Source organism: Mus pahari, chromosome 19 (genome assembly GCF_900095145.1).
Source record: "Mus pahari chromosome 19, PAHARI_EIJ_v1.1, whole genome shotgun sequence".
NCBI lineage: Eukaryota > Metazoa > Chordata > Mammalia > Rodentia > Muridae > Mus > Mus pahari.
In genome coordinates this window covers 42,750,109-42,775,539 of record NC_034608.1, presented here as the reverse complement: position 1 = coordinate 42,775,539, position 25,431 = coordinate 42,750,109, and the positions used below count along the sequence as shown (strand labels likewise).

Here is a 25,431-nt window from a genome sequence, read left to right as displayed (position 1 = left end):
CTCCCTCCTCCCCCTTCCTTCCCTCCTCCTCCTCTTTCCCCATCCTCCCCCCTCCTCCTCATTTAGAAATGCTACATTTCTAAATTACACTGAGCACTGCGCAGAGCACTGCTAGGAACAATGCAAACTTTAAGAGCACTGGTGTACACGATGCTCCCCACTGTGCTCCCTAAAATATTATTTAGGTTTTACCATCTGAGGGGTTTGGAAAACTTCAGAATGTGCTGCAAACCAGATGGATTGGTACCAAGGCCTGAGGGTACCATTTAAGTGAAACACACAAGTGCCTCTGAGTCTTTATACTTTGCCAATTTCATAGCTGTATGTTTGAGTTCAATCTGTCATCAGCCCAGTACATAGCTTTTAGGACGTATCTTTCCCATGTCATCAGTAGTCTGGTGAGGGGACCTGTCCTATACTGTAATTTTGATCTTTTGTATGTGAATGCCGACAGTCCAGAGTACAGTGCTTCCCAGCAGTGCAGTTTCTATGGTGATAGCACAGAGCTCCTTAACCACCACAGCAGGGCTTTTCATATACATAGGCACAAACTGCTGGTTTACATATCCCATAACAGAGATTGCTACTGTTTTGCAGAACAAGTAAGTCCTCCTCCTTCACTCTTATGGACCTCTTCTTAAATCAGTTTTAAAATCACACAATGAAAGGGACCAGTCACACAGAGGGGATCGTGAGCTTGGCAAGTGTCAAATACAAAATATGATGATCATGCTTGAGTCTTCTCTTGCCTTTCTTGGGTTTCCCTGTTTGTGTTCCTCTCCAGTAAGCCTGAGATATGGGGCCCCATCAGACCAGTTCACCTCAGCTGAGCTGGTTGGTGTAGCATCTGCTTCCTTTACATCTCTTTCCCTCCTTCTCTCCCTCCCTCCCTTCCTTCCTCTCTTGCTCCCCCCCCCTTTTTTTCCCTGTGTAGCATTTCTGAGATTTTGCCACACTGTGGCATGCCATGGTGATTTTCATCTTTATTTTGTATAGAGACCCCACTGCATACTTTCTCCCACCTACAAAATAACTGACTGTGACACAGGAGAGTGTCTCTGCCCTCTCTGTGACAGATGAGCATGTCCCTGCCCTCTCTGTGACAGAGGAGCATGTCCCTGCCCTCTCTGTGACACAGGAGCATGTCCCTGCCCTCTCTGTTTTGTGCAGTGCTCCCATTGCTCTCTTTGTGAGTGCCATGCATTTGGTGTTATAACTTGTTAGTATATTTAGTAATTAGGAAGGGTGGAGCCTTCCTGTTTCATTCTTTTTATTGAGGAATTTTGGTCTTCTGGGACGCTACAGATATTTTAGCCGCCCCACCCCCATTTCTCTAAAGAATGTCATTGTTAATTTGGTTGGGATGTTGTTGATGCGTTCTATCAGTCTGGTCGGTGTGAGCATTTTACTGGTGTCAATTCTTCAGTGCTTGAAAGTGAGATTTCCCCCAGCCCCTCCACCTTTTGGTGCTGTACTCAAGTTCTTGCTTAGATTTATTCCTGTGTATTTCTTTGTAGGGTTGTGTGTATAGGGTTGCTTTTGTGAGTTCTTTTACAGGTATCTGTCACTTGCACACAAAAAAGGCAGTAAATGGAGTTGTATCATTTGCAGAAAATGGAGATTATCATATTAGGTGAATTAAGCTAGTCTCAGAAAGACAAATATAACACATTTTTGCTCCTATGCGGTTCTTAGATTCTATATAAGTGCGCAACCATGTATGCATTATATTACATAAAAGAAAAAGTTAATCTGGGAGATAAAGGGGACTAATAGGGGAGAGGGAGAGTGAAGAAAGGGAGGGGTGGAGGAGGGGAGGAAGGCTACGGAGGAGAATATGCTAACTGGACAATATGTGCTTCTGTGAGAACACCCTTCAGTAGCATAGGAACCATACAGTGACTGGATACATGCCAAAAAGTTAAACACACTAAAAATGTACTCAATTTTGTGTTTACTCTATATTTAATTTTTGGTTGATTTTTAAAAAATTGGATATTTTATTTATTTACATTTCAATTTTTTTTAATGGAGCGATGTTGAATGTTGGGGGTATTTTGATTGGGATCCCATTGAATCTAGTTGCTTCTGGAAGATGGTCATGTTTATAATATTAATTATATAGATAAATGAACATAGGAGAGTCATTCTCTGAAGAAATACCTTTCTTCAGAGATTTGAAAGTTTTCACTTTAGAGGTCTTTTGATTGCTTGGTTAAGTTTATTCAAAAGTCTTTTACTGTAAGTCTTGGAGGCGATTTTAAATGGGAGTGTGTCTGTGAGGAGGTTTGCTGTTGGTGTACAGAAAGGCTACTGAGTTTTTAAGTTGATATTGTATCCTTCCTTCCACTTCCACTTGAAAGGGACTGGGGAGAGTGGACAGCCTTGTCTCATTCCTGACTTCAATGGGGCCGCTTCAAGCTTTTCTCCATTTAGGATGTTGGCTGTGGGTTTGTTATATGGGACCTTTATGTTGAGGGAGGGTCCCCCCCAGGAGGGCCCCCCCCCCCAGTCCTACATTCTCTAGGACTTCTATCATGAAAAGAGGTTGGATTCACTTTTATCAAAGTCTGTTTCTCCATTTACTGAGCCCATTTATGTGACTGATTATACTTAGTGACTTACATATGTTGAGCCATCCCTGAATTTCTGATCGTAGTGGATGACCTTGGTAAGTGCCACTTGCAGGCTGCCTAGTACTTTTAAATCTATGTTCACCAGGGACATTGATCTGTCTTTTGATTGATTTCGTTTCTGTTTGGTGCGTGTCTCTTTCCTTACCTGCCCTTGATAGTAAACTAATCCTGGAATGAGCTTGGAGGAGCTCCTTAGGTTTCTACATTTTTTTTTTAAATAATTTAAGAAATATTGATTGTAGATCTTCGAAATTCTGGTTGGATTCTGCTGCGGCTTTATCTGCAGCTCAGCTTTTTTTCTTTTAAACTTGGGAGGCCTTTTATAAGTGTTAGTTTCTTCATTAGTTATAATCTCTTGGGATAACTTGGTTTGGATGAATGTGGAAATTAATTCACTACCTTTAGGTTTTCCAGCTTCAGAGTACAGCTTTTAAAGTCTTTCTTACAGCATTTCTGAATTCCTTTGTAGTGTTTCCCTGTTCATTTCTTATAATGCTAATTTGGATCCTCGTTTCTTTCGTCTAATTGGGCAAAGCATCTGTCAATCTTGTTTATCAAGAAGGTGGATTAGAGTCATCCCTCCCTTGTGTTGTTTTCTTTGCTTTTGCTTCATTAACTTCTGCTCTGATTTTTATTATTCCTTATCATCTACTGGCTTTGTGCTTTTTTTTTTTTCTCTTCAAAGTTTAAATTGCATCATTAAGCCATTTATCTGTGCTCTTTCTGGTTAATTTAAAAAAATTATTTATTTGTATATATTTATATTTATTTATATATATATATATATATATATATATATATACACACACACACACACATATATATATATCATCACTGTGTTCAGACACACCAGAAGTGGGCATCAGATCCAATTACAGATGGTTGTGAGCCACCCTGTGGTTGTTGGGAATTGAACTCATGACCTTCCAAAGAGTAGCCGGTGCTCTTAACTGCTGAGCCATCTCTCCAGCCCATCTGGTTAATTTTTTTTTAAACACAAATTTTCATTGTATTCTATCCTCTTCACATTTCAGATCCTCCCTACTCTCTCCCTACTCACTCGATTTTGTGTTCTCTCACAACACAAAAAGGGGAAAAAAACCAAACCAACCAACCAACCAAGACAAAAAGTACCGAAAGAAAATGAAAAGCACACAAATCCGTAGAGTCCATAGGGTGATGGCTCCTGGGCATGGAGCTTGTCATGGGGTGTGTTTGATATATCCATGGGGTGTGTTTGATATACCCAGTATCCAGTAAGAGGAAACTGGTTTTCCCTTCCCAGGACATATCAGCTGCAAATAGCTTCTTAGTAAGGGTGAGACGTGGTGTTTGCTTCTCCTCAAAGCTGGGATTTTGTCTGATGAGCTTGTGAAGGTCTCGTGCATGCTGACACAGTCTCTCTGAGTCCATATGCATATCCACTTTGCTGTGTCTGTCTTTGTTGAGTCATCTACCACCTCAGAGTCTACGGTCTGTCTGCCTTCTCTTCTGTGTAGCTCCCCGTGCCTTGAGAAGAGGGTTTGATATAAAAATCCCTTTCAGGGAGGGATACGCCAAAGTCTCTTATTCTCTGCACATTGTCCAGCCGTGGGTCTGTTATTCACCAGCCACTGATGAGTGCTGAGTGACGCACTGATCTATGGGTATAAAAATGTCATGAGAAGTCACTTTATTGATAAACATCTTAAAGCAGGATTATCACAGTAGATGTTCCCCCGGGGTCCATGACCTACTCCATCTCAGTTGTCTGGGCTCCATCTCATAGAGTGGACCATAAATCTAATTTAAAAAGTGGGTGGTTACTCTCATACCATTTGTGCCATTATCGCGTATCTGGCAGGCAGGTCACCAGGTTTGTAGCTGATGGAATAAATTGATGATGGCCTTCGTCCCACAACAGCTTGCAGAGTACCTCCCAGCACTGCGAAAGCTTGTCTCAGGGATGAAGCTTGTAGCTGAGCACAAGCTCGGTCTATCTATGTTCAGTGGCATAAGTTAAGTGTTGCCTTCAGCAGTAGGGCTTTACCATTAGACTGTGGAGAGCGAGGCCTTGGAGTAGCCTGAGATATTGGGGGGGGGGGAGCTCTATGGGACCACTTTGGCCAATGATTCAATAAAATGTAACTCATCCATAGTAATGGTGGGTTTACTTAGTGGCATAAGATGCCTAGTTGAGGCATTGGCTCCCCCATTTTGTGGTGATTCCATTTAAATTCCTTTCATATATACATATACATATACAACACACACACATATACACACATAGAGAAGCTTCTACAGTAATAGGCTTCCATATAGTTTTCTCAAAAGCCCCTTATTATTTGTTCTTCCTCATATTTGCTCCTTTACTCTTAGATCCCACTCCTCCCTATTTAGTCCTCCCTGTTCTAGTTTCCCCTTTATCGCTCCATAGCACTATTCTGTTTCCCCTTCCTGGGGAAATCCAGCCTTATACCCTGGTCCCTTAAGAGGTACCTAACCTCACTGGCTATTCAAGTTGAAGCACACATATCTAAATATTAAAGGCTAACATCCTCATATAAGAGAACATAGGAAATATTTGCCTTTTGGGTCTAGACCACCTCACTTGGGACGACTGTTTCTAGCCCTCAACTGTTTACCTGCAAACCACAGAATTCTGTGTTAACAGCTGAATAATATGTTATTGTGTAAATGTGCCACATTTTCATGCCCACTCCTTAGATGATCATCTAGGCTGTTTCCAGTTTCTGGCTATTGTGCATAGAGCATCAATGAACATGGATCAGCAAGTATCTCTTTAGTAGGATGTGGGATCCTTTGGGTATATGCCCAAGAATGGGATATGTGGATCTTGTATCTGATGTGCAGAATCATTGGGCTTCATGAGATCCCATTTATTAACCATTGGTCATAATGCCTGTGCTATCAGTGTTCTGTTGAGAAAATCCTTTTCTGTGACAATGAGTTCAAATCTATTCCTCATTTTCTCTTCTCTCATATTCAGGGTGTCTGCTCTTATGTTGATGTCACTAATCCATATGAAGTTGAGTTTTTTTCCTATGAATGATATGAATTATTCTTCTAAATGCAGCTATCTTGTTTGATCACCACCATTTGCAGAAGATGGTGTCTGTTTTCCAGTGTGTAGTTTTTACTTCTTTCTCAAGGCTTGTATGTCTATAGATGTTTTGAATATGTCTAGGTCTTCAGTAGATTCCACTAATCAACAAGTCTGTGTTTTTTTTTTGTTTGTTTCTTTTTTTTTGTTTTTTTGAGACAGGGTTTCTCTGTGTAGCCCTGGCTGTCCTGGAACTCACTCTGTAGACCAGGCTGGCCTCGAACTCAGAAATCTGCCTGCCTCTGCCTCCCAAGTGCTGGGATTAAAGGCGTGCGCCACCACTCCCGGCTACCAAGTCTGTTTTTAATACCAATATCAAGTTGCTTTTATTCACTGTGTGTGTAATACAACCTGAAATCTGAGATGATATCTTCAGCAGTTCTTTTGTTACTCAGGGCTGTTTAGTTATCTTGGTTTTTTTTTTTCATTCTTTGTATGTGTGTGTGTGTTTATGTGTCTGTGTGTGTGTGAAGTTTGGGATTTTTTTTCAATTTCTGTGAAGAATTATTAGGGATTGCATTAAATCTATAGATTGCTTTTGATGGCCATTTAAGCAACATCAATCCTATATAAACAAGAGTTGTCTTTCTTCTGGTATCTTTTAAAATTTCTTTCTTCAATGTCTTAAAGTTTTTTTTTATTATGTAAGTCCTTCATTTGCTTGGTTAAATATTCCCAAGTTTGTTTGCCATTTGTATATAAGAAGGCTACTGATTTTTTTGAGTGTTAATTTTTATTTTATTTGCGATTGAAAGTAAAGTTATTTTCACACAATACATTCTGTTCACATTTCCTCTCTCTCATCTCCTAAATCCTAAATCCTAATGCCTAAAACAGGTAAATTAATAGACAAACAAGGTTAAAACAAAATGAACGAACAAATAAACAAAAAGAAACTAAAAAGAACACGAGAAACACACACAGACGCTCATTAAAGCTCAGAAATAAAAATCGTAATAAGCTCAGAAATAAAAACACAAGCAAAAAGATTAAAAAAAAATAAAGATCCAGAGAAAGCAATGCGAGTCAATAATATCTCCAGAAACACTCCTGAGTTCATTTTCTGCTCACCATTTAATGCCGATCGTGGATCCTGCCCTCTAGTGTGGTTTGTATACACAGTGAGTCTCCCTGGAGGAAACTAATTTTTTCCTCTGCAAGTTGTTGTTAAATTGCCGATAGTTTCCTGGTTGGGGATGGGAGCTTGGGGTCGATTCCCACTTTCAGTTCAGAGACCCTGCTTGGTTTGGCCCTGTGCATGCTGCCATAATCCTTTGTGAGTTCATGCGTGGGTCAGTAGGAAGACGTGGTTTCTTTGGTCTTCTCGCCTCTGGCTCTTAGAATCTTCCCACCCACTCTTTGGCATCTTCCCACCCACTCCTTGGCATCTTCCCACCCACTCTTTGGCATCTTCCCACCCACTCTTTGGCATCTTCCCACCCACTCTTTGGCATCTCTCCTTGAGAAATGGGGAGAGGGATTTGATGGAGTTTGTCACCAGATCCAAGGTCTATCTAGTCTCAAATTATTGACTATGTGATCAGCCTCAGGCATGGGTTCCATCTCATGTAGTGGGTCTTAAATCCAGTCGATGGGTGGTTACTTCCGAAACATCTGTGCCACTATTGTACCCATGTGCAGTGGCCATGCAGGCTGGTCACCATTGTTGATCACAGCATTTTGTAGCAGGGGGAGTGTTGATCTTTCTCGCCTCTGGTTAGTGTGCACAGTACGTTCCAGTAGTTCCAGTACCATGAACACCAGTCAGGAGGGATGAAGGCTCTCGGTAGGTACCATGACAATTTCTTAAGTGTTCTCTTCAGCAATAGGGTCTTGCCATCAAGTTTGTGGAGAACAACCAATAGCTGTGGCAACAGCTGGAGGTTGTTGGCTTTCATGGTGCTCCCTGGATCAATAATTTGATGAGATGTAACCCATTCCTGGGACTGGAGGTTTCATTTGGTAACAAGAGATGCTTAGTTGGAGCTTTGTCTTCTCCATTATTTGATGATGCCATTTAAAAATTTAAATGTATGTATATATTTTAAGAAGCTTCTATTGTAGTAGGTCCCTATATGACCCACTAAATGGACCCTAGTGTTAGCTGACTCTTCCCTATATTACATCCCTTTCGTCACTCTTGCAGCCCCCTCTCCAGTGAATCCTTCTGTTCCATTCTATCTGTTTCTCGGTAACTGTATATTCTATTTCACTTTACTGGCGAGATCTTTCCCCCCTGCATTGTTCCTTACTCTGTGGTTATTTAGATGGTACCATGCTTATCAAAGGCTTAAAAACTAACATCTGCACATGAGAGAAGGCATACTATATTAGTCATTTTGAGCTGGGTTATGTCACTCAGGATCTTTTTCTAGTTCTAGCCATTTACCTGAGTATTTCATGTTTTTTTTTTTTAAACAGTAACATTCCACTGTGTAAATATACCACATTTCCTGATATAGTCATCTGTTGATGGTTATATAGACTGTTTATATTTTCTAGTTACTAGGAATAGAGCATCAATGAACATCACTGAACAAATGTCTCGGTAGTTTGTTGTAGAGCCCTTTGGGTATGTGCCCAAGAGTAGTATTGCTGGATCTTGAAGTAAATATAGTCCCAGCTTCCTGAGGAACTGCCATACTGATTTCTATAGTGGCTGTTCAAGTTAGCACCCCCCACCATCATTGGATGAGTGTCCCCCTCACCCCATATCCTTGCCATCATGGGCTGTCATCTGTTTTATTGATCTTGGCCATTCTGATTGGTGTAAGATGAAATCACAAAGGGGCTTTGATTTGCATTTTCCTAATGACTAAATATGTTGAACATTTCTTTATTTCTTTTGAAAGCCTTTTCGAATTAAATTGGGTTATGTGTTTTCTTAGTGTCTAGGATTTTTTGGAGTTCTTTATATATTTTAGATATTAGCCTTATATTGGGTGTGTAGTTGTTAATTTTTTCTCATTCTGTTATCTTGCACTTTGTCCAAATGATGGTGTTCTTCCCCATACAGAAGCTTTTCAGTATCATGAGGTCCTATTTATTAACTGTTGTTCTTCTCACCCATTCTATCAGTCCTACTCAGAAAGACTTTTCCCTTACCAATGATTTCAAGACTATTCCTTGTTTTTTTCTTCTGACAGATTCAGTCTATCTGGCCCTATGTCGGGGTCTTTGATCCATTTGGAGTTGAGTTTTGTGCAAGGTGATAAGTATGGATCTATTTGCGTTCTACAGGCAGCCGTCCCATCTGACCACATGCTGTTAAAAATGTCTTTTATTCCAGTTTTATCCCAGGTCTTTTATCATGCGTGAAGGGACATTGGATTTTGTCAAAGGACTTTCTTCATCCAATGAGATGATCCCATGGTTTTTGTCTTTCTGTTGTTTTAAAAAACTAAATTCCAAATGTTAAATTTTCCAAATGAAAACTCAGGAGTCAGATGCTGTGGTGAAAGCCTGCTAGCTCAGAGAGTCAGAGAAAGCAAGCAGCTGACCTTCCTCCTCCACTGATGTCCTGGGGGAGAGGGAGGGGGGGGAAACAAAACTTTTTCTCCTTCCCTAGGCTGCCTTAAATGCCCTGCAACTCAAAGTCCCTCCATTCTGTTTGTTTATGTTTACTCTCTGTCAGCTGGTTACGTGCTCCACCTCTTGACCTATGGTTGACTTCATTTAGCTCTTGGGTTAAAGGTGCTTTCTTTGGGTACAGTAGCTTAGGTTGTCAGTCATGGTCTTTTAGAACTTGTAATGCATTTCTCCAAACTCTCCTGGCTTTCAGCTTTCATTGAGAAACATATGATGTTTTTTTCCATTATATGTGACTTGTGTTTTCTTTTCTCTTACAGCTTTCAATATGTTTACTTTGTTCTAGATATTATTGTTTTAATTATGATATGCTGTGGTGTGTATATGTCTGTGTTTCTGGTCTTAACTAGTTGAGGTTCTATGTGCTTCTTATATCTATATGGGCATATCTTTCCTTAGTCAGGGGCATTTTTTTCCTCCTATGATTTTGTTAATGATCTGGTCCATTCCACTAACCAGGGATTCTTCTCTCTCCCAAGCCTATATTTGGACAGTTTGATCTTTTCATATGGTCCCACAGTTACTGCATGCTCCCTTCCTGTGCTTGTCTAACCTTTTTGTAGTCATTATTTTGTCTAGATCTTCTACTTTGAGTTCTGATAGTCTTTCTGTATTCTGCTTGATTCATTCTACTTGTGAGACTGTTTCTTGAGTTTTCTAATTGGGATAATATAAATTTCAATTCATTTTTTTAGCATATGTTCTTTTTAGTGTTTCTATCTCTTTACATTGAATTCAGTATTCAAATTCTGAATTGCCTTAATTTCATTCAGCTATGTATTTTTATTTTCTTCACTCAAAGGTTTTTTTTTTTTTTGTTATCCTCTTGGAGTTCACTGAAGTGATTGTTTATGCCTACTTTATATTCCTTGAATTATTTTATAAAGCATATGAATGCTCTTTTAATTTCCGCACCCTGGGGTTTATCTAGGTAGTTCTTATAGATATCACTTCTAAGGACTAGTTGGTGTGTTGGGAGACACGCTGTCTTGGTAATTTCTGTTGTTGTTTTGGTTCTTTGACCTGGGCATGTGAACTTCTTTCTTTGGCTGTTTGTCTGATATGATAGTCAGTCTTCCCTTAGATTGGTCTAGTCTAGGCCTGCATGACCTGAGCTAGACCAGATCAAGCTAGTAGAGAAGCTGTTCAACTGGACCAGGCAAAATTTGCTCTGAAACGAAGGGTCTGGAAAGAGGCCTGTGTATGCCAAGAAACCAAGTGTCTTAGTTAGGGTTTTACTGCTGTGAACAGACACCATGACCAAGGCAACTCTTCTAAGGACAACATTGAATTGGGGCTGGCTTACAGGTTCATAGGTTCAGTCCATTATCATCAAGGCAGGAACATGGCAGCAACAAGGCAGATATGATGTAGGAATTGCTGGGAGTTCTACATCTTGATCCAGAGGCAAACAGGAGAAGACTGACTGCTGGGGAGCTATGATGCGGGTCTTAAAGACCATACCCACAATGACACACTTCCTCCAACAAAGCCATACCTACTCCAACAAGGCCACACCTCCTAATAGTGCTACTCCCTGGGCCAGCCATATTCAAACCATCACAAATGGGAAGAGGGGATGATCAAAGAGGGAAGGAGTGTCTCACCGTTCATTCAAAGGTAGCTTTCGAACAAGGCAGGTTCAAAGGCAAACCAATTGGACTTAGGCCTGTGGGTGTACAGATGGCCATGTATAAGGGAGGAATAGAGGAGATGGGGGGTGTGGTAGAGTAGGAAAGGAAAGACTACTGGGAAGGGTAGCTCATGTACAATGTGGGTTTGCATCCTCTGGGTCTGGAACTAGCTTTATAGATTTGCAGATGGCAGTAGATTAGGGGCAACCAGCTTGTTGCTCTAACTCTAACCCTAACCATAACTCTAACCCTAACCCTAACCACCCTAGCTAATCACCAAGATTATCATGGTCTGCTCAGGAAAACACCTGCCAAGCTCTGGATTGATTTCTTTGACTTTTCTTCTTTAGTGATTTATGGTTCTTTCCCTGTTATATACAAACTTCAGGAAAAAAGTTATTTCCGATATTTTTCTACGGCTTCTAATTGGTTTGGGAGAGAAGTGGACTATCAGTCACTCTATTAACACCTGGCAAAGCATTGTGAGAATGAATGGATATTGTTGTCTGTATATGCTGCAACTGCTGCTAATACTTTCCTTGACTCGGCCGCTCTATCAAGTTTTTGGTTCCTGTCGTGTGTTTGCCTCTGCAGGAATGTGGGCCTGATAGCTGTTGTGAACCTAAAAGATGTGTTCTGAAGACAGGAAGTGCTTGTGACAGCAAATCTCCCTCATCAACATGCTGCAGAGCTTGTCAGGTAAGACTTAAGTTTAGTAATATTACATAAACACCCAGTAAGTTATGCACAGAATGGATTGACTCACGACTACAGTTTTATGGGAAAAAAATTAACGTTTGAAGCAAAGAAAGATGATAACAAATCGAGGATTCGATTTCCCATGTTGTGAAAATTGCTGCAATGTCACAGTCTCTGTCTAATAGCCCTGGTTTTGTGAACTTGAAGCTGACTCCCACCGCTTCCCCCCACCCCTTTTTTTTTCTGTGTGGCAAATTTTCTCTGTTTGACCTGAGCTGTACTTGAGCTCAATCTGTATCCCTGCTTGTCCTTTAATTTACAATCTTCCTGCTGTAGTGTCCCAATGACCTGGGATTACAGGAGTCTACCATCAGGTCCAGCTAACAAAGGATCATACACACACACACACACACACACACACACACACACACACACACATATATTGAGGTGTGAAGGATTCCCATTTCAAACTTCTGCTTTCAATGCTTCTGTAGTCATTAGTCATTCATTCCCCACACGTTTCTCAGGTAATTGTTTTAGTTTGTCTTAGAGTTGGTAAGTATTCCACAATTGCAAACTATGGTATAAGTATTGATGTATTTTTTTTTAAGTTGACCTAATTAAAATATCTTAACTCTATAAGAGTAATTCAGAAATCTAACTATAGTCCTTGCTTGAAAGCACAAAATGTCAGTGTGTGTATATGTGTGTGTGTGCATGTGTGTGTGTGTCCAGTGTACATGCCTGCCCTGGCCTATATGGATGTATGTGAAGCCCGAAGTTGGCACTGGTATGGTTCCCCCCTATTGCTTCTCTAGCTCCCTTCTTTGATCTGTGTCTCTTTCTCAGCTTGAAGCTTGCTATTTCAGCTAGATCAGCTGGTGCATGAACCTTGGAATCTTCTTGCCTGATCCTCCTGGTCCCCACACTAGGATTATTGGTGTACACTGCCCTGCCCAGTTGTTATGTGAGTTCTGGGGACTTGAACTTAGGCCCTTAGACTTTACAACAAGCATGCTCCCCACTGAGGCCCGCTCATGACCCCACATCACGTTCTGTATACTGTTCCTCATACAATGACGTCTTATCTCTTGTTTTCATACAAACATTCAATTTATTTTGAAATGAATATTATAGTGACTTATACTAAGAGATTAAAAAAAATCACTAAGGACTCAAAAGAACAAATGATTAGTGATGTTTTGAAATATTTGTGAACACAATATTGTTATATATAATTATTTTTTGTTAGTTTTTACCAGAAAAACATCGATGTAGGCCAGAAAAGCATCTATTCTGTGACATTCCTGAAGTCTGCAATGGGAGCTCAGGAAATTGTCCACCTGATGTAACTATAAACGATGGGCACGTTTGCAGAGACAACGGGGCTATCTGTTATAATGGGGACTGTCCCGACCTGGACAAGGAGTGCGAGTCAAGATATGGGGCAGGTAAAAGTTTTGTTATCTCTAAATCAGTATTTCTTTTCACATTGCCAGAACAACAGCAATCACTAGGTAGATTTCAGTTTTTACTTAATAGTTACATACTTTTAAGAGGATTTTTGCTAAGATTAAAAATGGCAAATTCAAATTGCCTTTGGATATGTGTTTCTTGATAGTTTAATATGTGTATATATGCTTAGATATTTGACATAATCAAGCTAATTAAAGTATCTATAATACCCATAGTACTGTTTTCTCCCTTAGCACTAAGTAAAACCTTAAGATCTAAGCTCTTAGAGACTTTCAAATGTAAAAGAGAATATTTTTTCCTATTGTCACACTGCTGTACTTTAGATTTATCTATTTATCTATTTATCTATTTATTTATTTTAACCATTACATGCCTTGGTTTTTTTTTTTTTTTGCCTCCCCTGGTGGTCCCCCCTCTCAGAGCTCCTCATCCCATCCCCACCCCCTCTGAGAAGGAATACTCCCCCCATCCCCCTTCCCTGGAGCCTCATGTCTCTACAGGATTAGGGGCATCCCTTTCCACTGAGGCCAGACAGGGCAGTCCTCTGCTACATATGTGCTGGGGGCCTAGGACCAGCCTGTGTATGCTCTTTGGTTGGTCGCTTAGTCTCTGGGAACTTCCAGGGGTCTGGGTTAGTTGACACTGTTGTTCTTACTATGGAGTTGCAATCCCCTTCAGCTCCTTCAATCCTTTCCCTAACTCTTCCACAGGGGTCCCCATCTTCAGTCCAAAGGTTGGCTATAAGTATCTGCATTTGTCTCAGTCAGCTGCCTCTCAGGGGAAGCCATGCTAAGCTCCTGTCTGCAAGGACATCATAGCTGCAGTAATAGTGTCAGGGTTTGGTGCCTGTACTGGCTAGTTTTGTGTCAACTTGACACAGGCTGGAGTTATCACAGAGAAAGGAGCTTCAGTTGGGGAAATGCCTCTACGAGATCCAGCTGTAAGGCATTTTCTCAATTAGTGGGTGGTGCCATCTCTGGGCTGGTAGTCTTGGTTCTATAAGAGAGCAGGCTGAGGAAGCCAGAGGAAGCAAGCCAGTAAAGAACATCCCTCCATGGCCTCTGCATCAGCTCCTGCTTTCTGACCTGCTTGAGTTCCAGTCCTGACTTCCTTGGTGATGAAGAGTAGTATGGAAGTGTAAGCCGAATAAACCCTTTCCTCCCCAAATGGCTTCTTGGTCATGATGTTTTGTCCAGGAATAGAAACCCTGACTAAGACAGTGCCCATCCATGGGATGGATCCTAAGTTGGGCCAGTCACTGGCTGGCAATTCCTTCAGTCTCTGTTCCATTTTTGTCCTTGCATTTCTTTTAGATAGGAACAATTCTGGGGGGGGGGGGGCGTCCCTATCCTTTCACTAGAGGGATAACTGTCTAACTACTGGAGGTGGTCTCTTCAGGTTCCATCTTCCCACTGTTGGGCGTTTCAACTAAGGTCTCCCCCACTGAGTCCTGTGAGCTTCTCACAACCCAGGTCTCTGGGACTTTCTAGAGGTTCTCCCCCCCCCCACGCCCCTGTCCCTGTCAGCCACATATTCTCATTCATTCTCCTGGCCCTCTGGCTTCTCTCCTGTCTCCTCCCATACCTGATCCTGGCTTCCCTTTCTCCTTTTCCTTCCCTCTCCCACCTGGGTCTCCCCTTCCCTCTGTCTCTCATGATTATTTTGTTTCCCCTTCTATGTGGGATTGAAGCCTCCTCACTTGGGCTGGTAGCCCCTTCTGTCTGCAGGCCTCTGGGATAGCGGGCAGAGCTGGCTGTCTCTGGTGGTAGCAGGCTTCTGTTCATGCAGGCAGTGTTGGTATGGCCTGATGACTTCAGGCTGCTGGTTGTCCTGGGTTGGGGCAGACTTCCAAGTATGCAGGTAGAGCTCATGGTCCCAGATGGTTTCAGGCCTCTGTTTTTCCTAGGCAGCAGCAAGTCTTCAGGGATGCAGGTAAATTTGTGGCCCAGGAAATAGAGTGCAGAGGGTCATGGTGGGGCTTGTTTCTACTGGGTTTGCCGGGGGGTAGAGGCAAAAGGCATGGAATTGGGATAGGGGTTTACCCCGGTAGACACTGATGGCTGCAGGTGTCTGGGATTATGGTTAGACATGTAGACCAGAAGATGGAACACATAGGGGACAGGGCACACACCTCAATGCTGTCTGGCTTGCTAGGGAACCCAGCAGGCAGGGGTTTGGGGCTTGGCTATCTCATCTGGTTGTCCCTGGTAACGGCAGGTCTCCAGGGATTCAGGCAGAGTTGTGACCTGGGAAAATGGACTTCAGAGGGAGCATGGTGGAGCTCAGTGCTGCTGGGTTTGTTCAGAGAGGCCAGCAGGCAGGGAATTAGGGTAGGAGGGTCTCACCTGGTGGCTGCGGATGTCTTCAGGTGTCTGGGATTGTGGTTACGCTTAGCCACCAACAGCCACCTTCCTGAAAAAGGCAATGCTATGGTGCCAAGAAGTAACTCCTGCCACATAGCTCCTAGAATAGAAGGGTGGCCTCTTCCTGATCCAACTGAGCCCCTGACCCTGAACCCACATGTTCTTTCCCACACCCACACTACAGACCCCAGTTCTGCAATCTCTCCATCTCTGCTAGTACTTCAGACTCCATCCTGTATCTCTCTCAAACTTGACAAGCACTTCAGGTAAAGGCTGACGCTTCCTTGGCCCCTGCTCTAAGCTATGGATGCTCGCTCTGTAGCTATTGCACTTACCTACATCTTAAGCATGTGAACCACAGTCACATGGAACTAGCCAACTTGCCAGCAACTGAAGTTGTAGCTCTCTGTGTGGCTGTCCTCTGGATCCTGAAGAGGAGTTTGCTCTGTGCAAAGACTCAGTCTCAGCTTTTTAAATACACAGAAAAGATTACATGAAAAGATGAGGAAGCCAGTTTTATTAAATAATGACAAAGAAGTCAGCACATCAAGAGGATATATTGTAAATTTGTGTGCAGCTGGTGCCAGAAGACCAAAACATATAAATCAAGAGTGAATGGGAAGATGGGCTGCACTATGGCAGGAACAGGGGAATTTAATCTATCACTTTTCATAAGACAGATGTTTTTTTTTCTTTTTTTTCTGACAGATGAACACCTTTTTCTGATTGCTATGGAGAAAAACCCCTCTCTCTCTGTGGAAATTTTTACTTGGTTCCCTCTGTAAGGTCTTTGAATGCCGCTGTATTAATAACTCCTCATTCAGGCTACAAGAGAGAAAGTAACAGGGGTTTCAGTAGACTGAACGTGCATTGGAAAAAAGTATTTGGAAAGACCACAAAAGAGTTTATTTCAAGTATTATTCCTAAAAAGATCTCTAGGGGCTAGAGAGACGGCTCAGCCATTAAAAGCTAGGCCCACAAGCAAAATGAAAAGTCCTTTCTAGTTTCAAATAGCACAGATTTAGTTCATGTGTGAAGTCCTAATTTTGATTGCCAAATTTATATGAAAGAGGATTGGACATGGATGCTAGTCAACCAGTGTTTGATGCTAGTTGATTATGTTTGCTCCATTGTAATTATGTAAATATTTATTTAGTAGCCTGATTGAATGGAACCACCTCCCTACTTTGAGAATACAGACAAGAATTCGGTGAGAGTAACAGTGCTAAGATGGGGAAGATTCTGAATCCTGCGGAGCTTGAATTCCAGGGAGGGGGCACATCGGACAAATGCAGACTTTATGGATAGAAAATAGAAATGACTAAAATTGTAAAATGCACAGTGGTGTGAGTTATTTTAGCAAGAATTGGACAAGTGATCAAGTAGTGCAAAGCCAGAGGCAGGGAGACAGAAGAAAGTCTAGTTGCCCTAAGTGCAAGTCTCAGACACGCTTGTCTGAGGAAATGAAACTCCAGAGGACTGAGGATGGTTTGGAAGTAGCATCCAGGGTGAGCAGTGCAGTTGATGTTGTAGCAGTTTGTGGCGTGTGGGTGTGAACAGCTCCCAACCAGGGTCCCCCATTAGAGTTGGTTGTGAGCCACCATGTGGTTTCTGGACATTGAACTCAGGACCTCTGGGAGAGTAATCAGTGCTGTTAATGGCTGAGCCATCTCTCCAGCCCCTCTGATGCTCTTAGGAACCCCCAACCATAAGTATATTCTTGACGTTGCTTCATAACTGCAATTTTGCTATAGAGTGGTGTCTCAGTTTCTAAGACCATTAGAAACATGTGTTTTCACATGGTTGGGACCCATGGATTGAGGATCACTGATGTAAGGCCTGGAGGGGAGTATGGTTTAAAACGTAGTGTATCAGGATAAGAAGAGTAGTAGTAGTGTGTGTGCGTGCGTGTGTGTGTGTGTGTGTGTGTGTGTTTGTGTGTGGGTGCACACGGGCGTGTGTTTGTGTGTGATGATCAACCAGTTGAAATATTTAAATAAGAGACTAAAAATATAGTTTTAGTTTTAAAAGGATCATTGTAGTTTGTATTTCAGTAGTTGATCGTGTGAATGGGAATCATTGGGAAGTTAATCAGTCGAGAAGATGAGTTGTGACCACACTTACATTGTACTGATCAAGAGCATTATTGAGAAGACATCCACTTAGGAGATGGAGGGGAAAAAATGGACTCAAAGGCCATTTTTAAGTTTGGCCTCATCATCTAACTCACTAATGGCATAAAATAAAAGAGTGTAGGTGTGTGTGTGGGAACAGGGTTTGGTTTGCTATAGTAAGCTGAAATGTCCGTTAATCAAAGCTGAGATGTGTCCCATGTCAGGTAAGAAGGCAGACATTTCTGTGGCCTCTTTATCTCACCTGATGTCAAGCCACCTTCTGCTGTGTTTGGTTTTATCTCTAATAGTTGCCAGGAGAGGCAAGGCCAAGCTCTGAACCACTACCTGATATTTTTGAAGTATTATCTCAATTGTTTATAGTAATCACCCTATATTTTGTTAGCCTAGTACCTGCTATGAATAACAATGTGCTAAAATGCACCTATTAGCTGATTGTATTCCATAGGACTTGATAGTGTAGTACAGTGCTTATCTAACTACAGTATCTTGTTTTTTGATAGGAGACTTCTATTACTTAGGAGTTTCTGCAAATGTCCTAGATTTAAGGGAACATTTAGCAGATGACTTCACATTTCCAAAACACTTTCCTTTTTGTGTCTCAGTCTCCCTATGGGACACGAAGTTTGATCTGAAGTGAGTCTCAAACACTAATGGCAGGGGCGTATAGGACACACTCCACTAGTTTCACTCCCAGTTGCTGTGATGAAATATCCTAACTAAAGCAACTCAGGGGAGGAAGTGTTTATGAACATTTATGATTCCAGGATACAGTTCATAATTGCAGGAATGCATAAGCCAGCCTAATCTAGAGAATCCTTTATTGAGACACCATCCCATATGATTCTATATTGTTGTGTTGACATTAACACCAACCAGCACACCTCTGATGACTGGCAACCTAGCGCTTCTCCCCCCCCCCCCANCACCTCCTATTAATACCACTAAGTTACAGATCTGTCAGTGGATTAATTCCTTGAATAGGGCAGATACTTCTTCCATGACTGCATGTGGTACCCAGGACTAAGCCTCCAGTGATAAGCCTTTGGGAAAACTTGCCTCCAATCTAAGCAATGGTACCCTTTTCGTTATTTTCTTGAACAAAGCCTTGTGCTCTACACACACATCCATAACTCTCCTTTCTCTTGTAATTTTTGTTACAGAAATGAATACAATGTAGCAAAGTTGCATTACATCGTAGTCATGAAAGTTCTTTCTCTGTCCTTACTACTTACTAGAAAACCTTTTAAGTTAGGTAGTAGTAGAAGAAATAGAGGTAAGGAAACATGGTGTATGAGGACATGGAGAAGCACAAATATATAATCTAATCTAAATATGTTTCTAATTTTGATAGGTTCAAAGAATGCTCCATTTGCCTGCTATGAAGAAATCCAGGGCCAAAATGATAGGTTTGGCAACTGTGGCAAAGACAACCAAAACAGATATGTGTTCTGTGGATGGAGGTGTGTCACACAAAACAGTGATACTTTCTATGTTATATCCCCTTTTATTTAGTTCTTAGCTTTAGTATATGCCATGAATTCCAGTTGTTCAAAATAGCACATCTGCATGGAAGTGACTCTGAAGCCCAAACAAAGATCCAGAGTTGGACACGATTGTGCTGCGGGAGAACAGTTTAAGGCATTTATTTATAGGTGGTCGTGTAGCTCCTAAATCCAATCTAAAATTAGTAAGATACCCACAGAGCCTTCTCCTCAACAGCTACGGTTTTTCTAGCTTAAAAAATGATCCTTTCGACTGTTTACCTAAAAACATTACTCCAAGTTTATAAAGTTAAGCTCACTTTCTCCTACATCTTCAGAGAGAGCTTTTTCATAATTTGTCCCTGAGTTTAGTAAAAATATTTATTTAGATCCTATTATGTACTAGACACTGGGTTAAATAATAATCTACATCACACCCATGCGCCCATATGAGAGTGGTCATGCAGTATCTAGGTTTTAAAGTTTGTTTTTACTTATTCACCTTAGATCCCGCTCATTGGCCTCCTCCCAGTCACCCCCTCCCACAATCCTTCTCCCATCCTCATCCCCTTCTCCTCTGAGCTGGTGTCCTCTACCCCAGATATCCTCCCCACCCTTGGCACTTCAAGTTTCTGTGAGGCTAGGCACTTCCTCCTCCCACTGAAGTCAGACAAGGCAGCCCAGCTAGAAGAACTTATCTCACATACAAGCAACAACTTTTGTGATCGCCCCTGCTCCAGTTATTCAACCCACATGAAGCCAAGCTGCACATCTGCTACATACGTGAGGGGAGGCCTAGATCTAGCCCTTGTATGCTCTTTGGTTGGTGGTTCAGACCCTGAGAGCCTTATGGGTCCAGGTTAGTTGACTCTGTTGGTCTTCCTTTGGGGTTTTTATCCCCTTCAGGGCCAGAAATCCTTCCTCCTATTCTTCCATAAGAATCTCCAAGCTCCATCCAGTGTTTGGCTGTGGGTGTCTGTATCTGTCTGAGTCAGCTGCTGGGTGGAGCCTCTCAGGACAACTTGCCCCTTGAGGATGATATTCTCAAGTTCCATCCATTTGCCTGCAAAATTCATGATGTCTTAGATTTTAATAGTTGAATAGTATTTCATTGTGTAGATTTTTGTGTATTTTCTTTATCCATTCTTCAGTTGAGGGACATCTAGGTTGTTTCCCGTTTCTGGCTGTTACCAATAAAGTGGTATGATCATAGTTGAGTGAATGTCTTTGTGTGATGTTGGAACATCTTTTGAGTATATCTTCAGGAGTGGTATAGCTAGGTCTTCAGGTAGAACTATTCCCAGTTTTCTGAGAAACCACCAAATTGATATCTAAAGTGGTTGTACAAGTTTGCACTCCTACCAGCAATGGAAGAGTGTTCCCCTTGCTCCACATCCTCACCAGCGTGTGCTATCTCTTGAGGTTTTGATCTTAGCCATTCTGACAGGTAGATGATGGAGCCTCATGGTTGTTCTGATTTGCATTTCCCTGTTGACTAAAGACTTTGAACACTTAAGTACTTTTGGGCCATTCGAGATTTCTCTATTGAGAATTCTCTGTTTAGTTCTGTACCCCATTTTAAAATTGGGTTATTGGGTTGTTGTTGTGTAAATTCTTGAGTTCTTTATAAGTTCTGGATATTGTGGATATTATCATTTCTTTGTAAGTTACGGATGTTGGCCCTCTGTCAGGGTTAGGGTTGGTGAAGGTTCTTTCCCAATCTGTGGCTGCCAATCTGTCCTTTTGACAGTGTTCTCTGCCTTACACAAGCTTTGTAGTCTCATGAGGTCCCATTTATCAACTATTGATCTTAGAGCCTGAACCATTGGTGGTGAGCCTGTCTCCTGTACTCCAGCCTTATCTTGTCCCTGATTTTAGTGGAAATGCTCTTAAGTTTTACTCCATTTAGTTTGATCTTGGCTCTTGGCTTGCTGTAAGTTGCTTTGATTATGTTTACATATGTGTCCTGTATCCCTAATTTCTCTAATAGTTTTAACATGCAGAGGTGTTGGATTTTTATCAAAGGCTTTTTCAGCACCTAATGAGATAATCATGTGATGGATATCCTTGGGATGTATGGCTCTGTACCTGCAGTTCAGTATGGTTCAGGAACCTCAGGTCCAAGGAAGGTAGCTTGGCCTAGCAGGCTCAGAGAGCAGAGAAGATGGGTTGGGGAAGGAAAGTTTACCTGTGTGGTTCAGGAGTCTGATGGAGGTGGAGGAGAGATGGGAGAATGGAGGTCCCCCTGGGATGCTCAGAGCAGCTTGGCTTGGACCAGCCATTGGTAGGTTCTTAAACATGCCACTTCTTTGATGTGTCCTTGAATTGTTTATGCTTTCTGGTTAAAACTAACTTGTAAGTTTTGGCTCTGTAAATATCTATGGAGCTTTCTGAAACTGATAACCTAGAATACCACCATATTTTAAATTTTTGTAAGGACTTATTTTATTTATAATGGGGATTTTATCATGTTTAATATCAAGTAGTAAAGTCCCTGAGGGTACATCTAACAAATTTATTCATTATTCTCTGCTGCTCATAGATTATTCGATAGTAAATATAAAATCCACAGAATGAACAAAGGGACTGTGAGTCACAATGAATTCTTTACATCAGTGGGTTTAAACTTTATATTTTAAATGTTTATATTAATACATGATATCCTCTTTACATTGGCATGAATACTGAATCATTACAAAGCATTTCTAATAACCACCTGGTGCTGATGCCCACTAATCATTTTTATGTCTTCAGGAATCTCATATGTGGGAGATTGATTTGTACGTACCCTAGCCGAGTTCCTTACGACCCACCCAATAGCAGTACAGCTTCTGTGATCTATGCTTTTGTGCGAGACAAAGTGTGTATAACTGTGGACTTCGGATCGAGTGTCAAAGAAGATCCACTCAGGGTTGTTAATGGAGCTACATGTGATCTTGATAGGGTAAGTCAGTGTCTTAGAAAAATCTAGCTTCATTTATTATTTTGGTCAGCATTTTCCTATTAAAGTATTGTTAGGATCCGTATTGGCTCAAGACCCCCAAGACCAAGTTCTGAACACAAAGGAGAGTTATTTGTCCCCAGACAACAGAGGGCAGGGACAAGGAAGAGGGAAAGGGAATAAGAGAGAGGGAGGAGGGGTATGTGTCCCAGATGGGGTGGAGAGGAGACAGAGGTGTCACATAGGAAAAATGGTTTAGAAACCTAAAATGGGGAGCCCTGAGGTGTTTAATTTTAGTTGGGCATGTTTATTAGGTGAGTCAAAGGAGGTTTTGGTAGTCAGCCTCATGGCCAAATAAGGGAAATAGACCTTGGGTGAGGGTGGGGAAGGGCAGCTAGCTTTAGGAATGTAACCTAATGGGGAACGGCGGTGGGGGATGAGGGGGAAGAGGGGGGATGAACCAGGCCTGCCAGAGCCACATTCACCACACTCTACACTCAAGCTGGCCAGGGTCCTTCAAGTGTCAAATTTAGATTTGCACCATGTAATTCTAAATGCCTAGAGGGAGAAATGAATACATTTAATTGATGTTCAGCTAGTAGTAGAGAACAATAGAAATGTTTCATTCCTTTAGAACTTCCTCATAATGAGTGAAAGCATCCATGCTAAGCCTTGAGGGCTAGAGCAGAGGGATAAGAACCTTTGGAAATATTCTGTGCTTCTATGTACACTACAAAGTATAAGTCCTTTATAGCATGGGGCATTTACCTTTCTTCTGAGAAGAAATTCACTTAGTCTTTGTGGCTCAGCGGAGCACACCACTCTTGAAATCAGGGTGCTTAGAATTATTATGTGGCATTTTATAAGTTACCTGACCAATGTGAGATTTTTGAGAATTAGTAATTTTGGGGATAATAATATTATATAATAGGGCTATTGTGAAAATAAAGGAGATTACATAATATGAATAGAACAATGCCCAGCACATAGTTTAAGCTAAGTATAATTTGGCTGCTAGTATTGATTAATGATCATTTTACTTTGAATCCCCGATCCCAACTCAAATATGAGGAAAATTGAAAGGAAATACATTTATCTCAGAATCTCATCTATTTTCTGACCACATTTGTGCCTGTGCAGGAACATGTTGTGTTGTATCTTATTAAAGCTACCTATTTCCCAGGCCACTGAAACATATTTAAAGTACCAGCCCTTATATTTTAGTGGAGGTTTAGATTCATAGGAAAATTTCAATGGCTGCATGGTTTTTAAGTTTCTTCCCGAGTTTTAGCTCACCAGCACTCATGTCACAGCCATATATTGTTACAACTGGTGAGCCACCATTACCACTCAGTAGAAGTCCCTGGATAATCTCCAAATACTCAATGATTAACAGGTGTATTTCTAAACATCACACTGGTCAGAAAATGAATGTTAACAGAATTAAAAAAAAAAAAACAACACAACATTTTAAACTAAGTCACAGTATGCCATCAGCAGTGGAGGAATGGTGCAGGACTTCACAGTAGTAAATGGTCTGGTTATTAAACCTCGGATTTACAGTGCTCAGGTGGCTGGAGACCCCTGAGTTGGAAACTTGTTTCTGTTTTCTTTAGATCTGCTTAAATGGCGTGTGCGTAGAATCGAGATTTCTTAAGGATAAATCAAAAACGTGTTCATCCAAGTGCCACGGGCATGGAGTAAGTGGTAGATCGCCTCAGGAGCTTTGCTTAACACTGATAACTTACTGGTCTCATTTGCTGTCTACAGTGTGTGAAGCCCCACTGACACCCAGGAGCTGAAATGGGAAGTCAAGCTGAGCTATAATTAGTGTTGGTAAACATTTTTGATTAAGTTTGACTGCCCATGACTTTTTTTTTTTTTTTAATTCTGTTACAATGGGAGATAGGCAGTTTCCTGTTCTGCGAGTCTATGGGCTCATTAAAAAAAAAATTGTCAGCTTTGTCTCTCTCTTGAAAATACATCTTTATGTTTACAGAAAAGCATATCTTAAAAAAACAACAACTTTGCAATGACTCTTTGTAAATTTTACATTATGCACCCCAATCCCACTCATGTCCCAGCCAGTCCACACTTATCCTCCCCCACTCTCCCACCCCCACCACAATGATCAGTGTCATACAGCACAGTGTTATAGACATTGTAACTGATGATAAACTTCACCGGGTTATTGCCACCCAAAGTCTGTTGTTTAACACTGGAATCTTAGAACCTCTCACTGTCTTCCATCTGTGGGTTTTGAGGATGTAGGACAGCACCCACTACTACTGCATCATGTGGTACCTTATGCTCGGCTTATCCATCCTTTACTTTCCTATAATTTACCAGCAGCCCCTGAAGCTTTCACTGTCTTCATGATACATGCACTTCTCAAAGAAGAAATACAAGTAGCCAACAAATGATTGGGAAAAAAAGAATAAGCTCAATAGCATTAGTTAGGAAGGAGCTACAAATGGAAACAATAGCATGAACTCTCTCCCCATCAGAATGGCTGTTGCCAGAAAGGTGAAAAGTAACAAATGCCAACTGCAGTGCTATGCAAAGGGGGCTTGGGGTGGTTACTCTTCATCATCAACCCTATGAGATCTATCAGCTCCTGGGAAACGCAGGAATGGTATTATCTGTGAGGGTGTTTGAAGAAAGTTTTAGCCAAGGTGGGAAGACCCACCCCGAGTGTGGCTGCCACCATCTCATAGGTTGGGCTCTGGCACTGACTACAGGGGAGAAAACAGCAGAGTATTAGCACTCACTCTCCTGCCCTGGTGAGTACTCATTCTTCTGAGCCTTTCTGGCTAGTTTCATATAACTTGGTAGCCCTCTAGTGCAAATGGTGTAATTTCATTCCTTTTTTTGTGACTGAATGAGATTCGTATAGATGCATTTCTTTATCCACTCATCCATGGGTCCTCATGAAGGTTAATTTCCTAATTTGCCTATTGTGAATATACTACAGTCAATGAGTGTGTGGTTATCTCTACAGGAAGCTGTCTCTGGGGTGTGTGTGTCCAGATCTGACACAGCTGGAGAGCATGGAAATTCTTTACCGATGATGTAGAAGGGCTCATGCCCTACTCTCCATCCTTGCCAAAATTTCCTGCTGCTTGTTTTCTTGGATGGATGGATCACCTTTTTCTAAGAAGGAAGCCTAAAGTTACCAAATGAAAATTCCTGTGCCCAGGTTCATGGTACCTCCCTGTGAACTGTCCGTTGGGGGATTGTATTAGTCAGGGTTCTCTAGAGTCACAGAACTTACGGATATGCTCTATATAGTAAAGGAATTTATTGATGACTTACAGTCTGCAGTCCAAATCCCAACAATGGTTTAGTATTAGCTGTGGATGGAAGTCCAAGGAT

At 41.6% G+C, this 25,431-nt stretch overlaps 1 protein-coding gene across 1 annotated transcript in view; it reads left to right on the top strand.

The window, feature by feature from the left end:
* The window catches only part of Adam32 (ADAM metallopeptidase domain 32), a 94,714-nt gene that overhangs the window by 42,921 nt on the left and 26,362 nt on the right, over positions 1–25,431 (top strand). Inside the window, exons 13-17 of the mRNA XM_021219503.1 lie at positions 11,556–11,660; positions 12,913–13,111; positions 18,986–19,094; positions 21,870–22,059; positions 23,673–23,756. Coding sequence (XP_021075162.1) covers positions 11,556–11,660; positions 12,913–13,111; positions 18,986–19,094; positions 21,870–22,059; positions 23,673–23,756 — 687 coding nt within the window. The remainder of the gene's footprint in view (positions 1–11,555; positions 11,661–12,912; positions 13,112–18,985; positions 19,095–21,869; positions 22,060–23,672; positions 23,757–25,431) is intronic.